Raw genomic sequence first — 7,332 nt, forward strand, 5'->3', positions numbered from 1 at the left:
CACAGAGAATATTTATTTACTGACATAGGATGTTATATTTGATCTTATTTGCAAATGTGAGATCAAATTGTTAATACATTTTTTATGATTATAATATTCAATTACGTTTATATTTATATTCATCAAAAATAAAAAATCACATTCTCATTTTTTTTAAACAATTTATTTTGAGTGATAATATTGATGATTGATATTAAAAAATTTGATTTATATTAAAAAAATGTTTATTTCTTTTTTAAAATATCGAAAGATATTGAAATTAATACAATTTTTTAAAAGAAAAAATATTTAAATATTTCAATTTAATTAATTGCATGCATTTAGGGAAGGAAGTTTTATAAAGATCCTGTCAAAAATAATAACTATAAATATTTATTATAATGGATCATAGATTATCGCTAACTTAATAATTTATTATTAAAACAGAAGTTAACACATTCATCTAAATGCTATGAAGAAGAACCAATAAATTCTTAGGGAAACTAAAAAATTAAACATTTCACTTAATTATAAATAAAATTATTAGAAACACCAATATAGCGGTCAACACTCCAATGGCTACCCATTGTCTCCGATCTAAAACAAACGGAAAGTAACATCACATGCGTCACTTATGAAAAAAGTAGTCAGAATCAAGAGATTTTATCGTCATTCATTGAATGACGTTAAAATTAAATGAATAACATATTGTATAGTATACTATATAAAAAAAATTAATACTTATATATTTGGCCCTTCTTCAAACAGTAAATATTGTACATTATTTTCAACATGCATTCATTAACAAGCAGTTTATAACAACATTATGCTTTTTATATTGATACTTTGCACTCTCAAATATTAAATAATAAAATAATAAATTTTTAATTATAAATTTGCTATTATTAAAAAATTAAAAAATAAAAAATGATTAAAAAATTAAAAAATAATGATATTGATTTTATTATTTTATTATCATTTATAAAATTTGATATAGTCTAATAAAAAGATTTTTGATTTTTTATGTATTTTAAAAAATGTTTTAATACATCCTCTATAAACTTTAATAATTAGAATGCAAAGAATCAATATTATAAAATAATTTAATAATTTAATTGATTTCTAAAGTTACATTTTGAGTTAAAATTATTCATACATAACAAGCAGTAATTGTAACATTTATTAAATTAGAAAAGCTTCAGATTGATAATTCTTATTAATTTTTTAAACATTACATAAACACAAATACAAATTCTTTGCATAAACATATAAAAGCAATAATTAGAGCAGAATGATACCTGTAAGACACATATTTATAAATTTTGAGTGAAAAAAATTATATTCCATGATTGAGAGATCTTATAATAAAATTTTAAGTATAAATTGTCTATTTATATGATTATTAAAAAAAATTAACATAATAATTGAAATAAAACATTGAAAGTTATTTTTGATAAAAATTTAATTATATTAAAAATATAATAATATATATATTTATTATTATCTCTCAAGCAAAGAAATCAATATGTAATGAATTATTATTGTTGTAATTATTATTTAAATAATTTTAATGGATTAGGAATTTGGTACTTTACAGCAACATATACAATATAAATAAAGTCTCCAATTTTATTTATCAATATGTCTTCACAATTGGTCATTTATGCAAAATAATAAAATATGTATAATTTTTCTTTTTAGCTTTTAAATACAAACTAAAATAAACAATTTCTGTTTTATGTATGAATTCACAACATTATATTATTAATACTTTTTTAACAATGAATAAATATTTCAGTTTTTAATTTTTAAGTTTTTCTAATGTTTCATTTTTTTTAAAATGAAGAGAGTTTTAAACTACCTTATAATACTTATGAACAATCTCATTCACATTGAGAAACAATCAATCAACAATCATCATACGTACAAATAATTATTTTCACATTTTGCTCTTCTTTCTCTTCAACAATTTTCTTTCAAACTTTTCAAACTTTATATTTTTGTTTACATTCATTACACACATAAAATGATTGGTATTTTACAATGTTATATGAATATTTCACACTAGCATGTCCTAAACTATTTTTCATCTATGACTCAATCAATATTAATATCATATATTAATATCACATATACATTGGAAGTAGAAGTATCAGAAGTTTTAGAATATACTAAGAAACAGTATGTATCTGTCTATAAATGTAACATTAAAATTTTTCCAGGCACAAATTATTTGTGCTTTTTCTTTTATTTTTATATTTACCTTAAAATATTTGACAAAATCTTAAAATTCTTCTAATAATCTAAAATTAATTGAATATATTGAGGTATTTTTATACAATTTATCTATAATTTTTTAATATATAATAATTTTTTTAATTTTTTGATTTTATTATTGAATTTCAAACTATTTTAGCTATTATACTATATAAATAATAATTACTTGAATTATATTAAATTACAGAAATTTTAAAGATAATTATTTTATGGAAACTGCAACTGGTCCATTTTAATACTACAGTTTTAGCATTTATTTAAATCTGAATATATATAACTTTCTCAAAATTTATAGATTTTCTAATTATTTTATATAGATTTTTAACAATTGTTTATATTAAAAAATTTTTTTCTTTATTCTCGTTTATTCTTATTAAATAAGAAACAAATTCATGAAATGTATTAAAACATATTGCATAAAAAACATATAAAGACATCCACAAGTCAAAATATAAAATTTAATTCTTAATTTTTGAATAATAAAATAAAAAAGAATGGCAAAAATTTTTAAATTAAAATAGTAATTATTATTAGATATATGTATTAATTTTTATTTTTATCTGATATTTATAATATGTCTTAATTTGTTAATTTGTTTTATTAAAACATTAAATATTAATTAATTTTTCTCAATTGAAATAAAAATAATAAATAATTTTTAAAATTAATATTTAATATATTTTATTTATGTAACTTTTTGCTTATAAATAAAAACAAAAAAATTATTTCATATAATGAAATCAATATCAATATTTCATTGTATTAATTATATGTATTAAAATATGTATTATAATATAAATGCATTATATATAATTTAAATATATATGCATTAAATGTAATTTAAAAGTTAAAAAAAAAAATAAATTTACAATTTATTTGATTGATTTTTTCCTTTAAAGATAATTTCAATTTAATGAGACTTCTACTCTCCAATAAATTATTCTTTCTAAATAATTACATGTCAATATAATCCTACATATTTAATAAAAAAAATCAAAAATTTAAAAATAAGTGCAGTAGTGCTAAGAATCAATTTAAATTAATTAAGAGAATATAGGAAATGACTTATTTTCATAGGTGATTACAATATGCAATGTTATTGTAAAGGCAAAATGAATTATTAAATTCATAACACAATTCCATAATTTTTCAGTAAATTTTGGAAATTATTAATTTTTAATAACATAACAATTAGATAATAATAATAAAGCTAACTTAACATTTTAAATAAATATTAATATTTATATTTAATATTTTAAATAAATTGAAGAAAATAATTGATTTGAAGAAAATGAAATTGAAATTATTAAATGAAAAAATATAATTATTAATTATATAATTAATAAATATTACTGAATAATTATGATAAAATTATAATAAAAATATTTAATCTCCAGAACATAAGAAACAGTTAGTTATTGTATTTGATAAAGACGATAGAGAAGAAGGTTTAGAGGCAAGATCAGAAACACTAGATGTTGCAGTAGTAGGAGCAGGAATGTAATTATTATAGTTACCATTACTCATATGAAGAACTTTGGCCATTTTTTTCATTGTTGCATCTAATTTAGAATCCGTTACTTCTAATTCATTACCAAATTCATCTAACATACTGAAATGATTGATATATAAAAATATGTTAATTTGGAAAGTCATTTTGTTAATAACAAAAAGAATAAATAAATATATTTAATAATAACTATTAAACTTACACTGCTTGTTCATCTAATTCAGTATTGATTTGTCTAGATACTGTTTTCAATGTTCCAATACTTTCACCTATCATATCTAATTGCTCATCTTGTTGTCTCATCATATCATTTTGTTGTTGTAAGGTATCTCCTAAAAATTGTCTATTTGGACTATCAATTTCATTTTCCAATTTGCTATATTTTGTTGTGCCATGATTGACAGGAACTCGAGCAGGACTATTATCTAAAAGTGGCTGCAAGACATAAGAAGATATAAATATATAAATTATTAGATTAAAAAAATAGCATATATAATGAATAAACATTTATTTATTGAAATAAATTAATAAAAATATCAAAATATTTAATTAAGGATTTGATAAATATATTTAAATTACAGAAAGTTATATGTTAAATCATAAAAAGTTTTATTTTATATACGATAGTAATGATATCAAATATGATTGATTTACCGCATAAACCATTTTTTTTTTTCTATAATTCTAATTGATAATTTTATTTGTATATTCAGAGATAAGGAACAAGTTTGATAATCACTATCAATATTATTGGCAATTTGACAGTTTTACATAGGTGTCGCATCATATACGATAGTAATTTACGAGCGAAATTTAAAAGTATAAAGTGCTATTTGTATAAAGTTAAACATCTTGTAATAAATTATATTATAAAATTTGAAAATAATAATAAATATTACAATTATAATTACATTATATAATTTATTACAATTTATTTGCAATATATTATAATCATAATATTATAATATTGTAAATATATTGTATATATAATTATATTGAAATATTTTAAATTATAATCGAAATTTTCATTGCATGTTTCTGAAAAATATAAATGATATACTAAATGACAAAAATTATAAAATTAAAAGAAAATATGTAAAATTATTTAATTTCTACAAACCTGCCTTGCTGTGTTATCACGATCCCGACCTCTACTTAAATTCATTTTATCCTTCATGGTCTGTAATAAATTAATAATAATTGATATATATATTTTCATAAAATTTATTTAACAGATATTTAATCGAATTTTTAATTGATATAAATATTAAATATTATACAACAAATATTACCTTAACTTCTTCTCGTGTTTGTTCGATAAAACTTCGTTGAACCGTTAATTCTTTATTATCTATTTTAAACTTTGTTGGATTTTTTTCTACAATACGTATATATACATATGCATACATATATATATATATAGTGCGTTAAGAAAAATATAGAACATAGAATATAGAATACAAAAATTTAAAATTTATAAAAAAGTTTCAATCAATTTTATACAAATATAGAATTTAGAATAAATGAATAATAATTACAATGTAATGTCAATTATCTAAATTTTTCTTATTCAATGACGGATTATTTGAATATAATGAATATATATTTAAATTATATTTGAAAATGTTTTAAAAAACATTTTAAAAAATGCATTTTGTAATAGTATACAAATTAATTTTTTATAATATTCTAAATATATATTTTCATATATATTATATTATTATATATATTTTAATATATTAATATATAAAAATATATATTTCATAATATTCTCTTATGAGATACATATTATTATATATAATAATTATTTGAAAATTATTGTTTTTTTGTAATTGAATTATAACATATTCATAAATTTAGTTTTTCCTAATCGATTATCCGAAAAGTCGCTTATGAAAAAATGATTTATTATTATCGGATAATCGATATTATATTATATTTCTAATAAATATGTATATTATATTCATTATTATTAAATTTCAATAAAAAAAATAATGTCACGGTTTATATATAATATATAATATATATTAAAGGATATAAATCGTATCTTCTAAATCATCAAGATCCCATTCGATTGAACGTAAAGCTTTCCGTAATTCAGTAGTAGTCCACTCTAATTCGTCGCGTGAGATTGGGATTCCCCCACTCACAGTAGGACTCGTGACAACATCCTGTAATTCCGTCCAGCGCCCGTATAAACCGCGATTTTTATTTAAGGCTTTACAAACTTCGCTATATAACAAAAAATAAATTTATTTATATTATAAATTATAAAACTAATTAATAATTAGATATTAAGTTTCTAATATCATTAGTAATAAATATTTTGTATTATAAAATATATTATATAAATATAAGCATTGACAAGTATTATATAATCTTAAAAATTATATTTTATTTAATTAAAAAATTTTTTTTTAATAATATTAAAGTATAATTATATATTTTATATATTATAAATTATATTTTGTGTATATTATGAATTTATATTATAAATTATATTAGAATATTAAAATTAATTCATAAAAATGTAAACGTTTTTTAATAATTATAATATAAAAAGTATAAAAAAATTATTCTAAAGAATTTCATAAATTTTATAAATTTCTTTTTATAATACATAAATATTAAAAGATAATAAAATCTAATTGCTTTTAATCTAATTACGAATAAAAATTCAATATTTTAATAAAAATAATATCAAAAATAACGTGTTGAACAAATTTAATAAATAAAATAAAATAATAAAATCAAAAATTAAAATTAGGTATTTATAATATACATATATATTAAGATAACATTCATAAAAAAATTTTTTTGAAAATTTCTTCAAGTAAAAGTTATTTTAAAATAGAATGTATAGTTTTCTTTGTAATAATTTATCCTGACTATTCATAAAGGGCTAATGTATATATACAGTATCAAAGAGACAACAAAAGTTTAGTAATTGTAGTAATTGTTGTATAAATTTGACAAAGCTGATATTAATTTATTATTGATAATTTATAAAATTAAAAAATATTGATTTAAAATTTATCATAAGATTATTTTTTACTTACTCCTTGACGACAAAGAACGGATTCTCTAGCGTCATTCCTTCTTTTAATTTAAAGAGGTGGCCTTTCTCGCCGCCTCACGGCACCCACAGAAATACGTATACACAATTTGTCGATCATCGGTAGAAATTCCAAACTTACAGAACTATCGATAGTCACAGGAACGATGACAATAATCAAATTGACACTTGCTCGCGCTCTACTGTTATGGTATACAATGTCGTGATGTATTGTGACGTCTGTTCTGAGTCTTCCTGCAGACGACTATTTATTCGATTTTTTTTAATGTTCGTGCGCAACACGCCTCTCTAAAAGCCACTGTAATATTGATTTCGTGTAGAAATATTTAAAGTGAAGTTCACAGTCACTTATGATAACAAAAATTAATTAATATCAAAATATGATAAAATATATATAATGATTATTAAAATTTAATGCTTGACCATATTATGTAGTAAATTTAATGTTTTTTATGGCTAACTTAAAAGCGTTTGATTTATGCAACAACAC

The 7,332-nt window shown here is 18.9% G+C and overlaps 1 protein-coding gene across 2 annotated transcripts; it reads right to left on the bottom strand.

Annotated features, from left to right (window-relative positions):
* Positions 1–331: 331 nt before the first annotated feature.
* LOC122710548 (syntaxin-6) lies at positions 332–7,273 on the bottom strand. 2 transcript variants are annotated; one of them, XM_043928462.1, is made up of 7 exons: positions 6,826–7,266; positions 5,805–5,998; positions 5,059–5,153; positions 4,887–4,946; positions 3,969–4,201; positions 3,774–3,868; positions 332–576 (listed from the first exon to the last, which is right to left on the bottom strand). In XM_043928462.1, the coding sequence occupies exons 1-7, from the start codon at positions 6,858–6,860 to the stop codon at positions 500–502; spliced, it is 789 nt and encodes a 262-aa protein (XP_043784397.1). In that variant the 5' UTR covers positions 6,861–7,266; the 3' UTR covers positions 332–499. The 2 variants fall into 2 exon arrangements, with proteins under 2 accessions (XP_043784397.1, XP_043784396.1); XM_043928461.1 differs by lacking the exon at positions 332–576 and having other exon boundaries at positions 3,562–3,868; positions 6,826–7,273.
* Between the last annotated feature and the right edge of the window lie 59 nt (positions 7,274–7,332).

This window comes from Apis laboriosa, unplaced genomic scaffold, assembly GCF_014066325.1.
Source record: "Apis laboriosa isolate Shangri-la unplaced genomic scaffold, ASM1406632v1 scaffold14_cov150, whole genome shotgun sequence".
Taxonomy (NCBI): Eukaryota; Metazoa; Arthropoda; class Insecta; order Hymenoptera; family Apidae; genus Apis; species Apis laboriosa.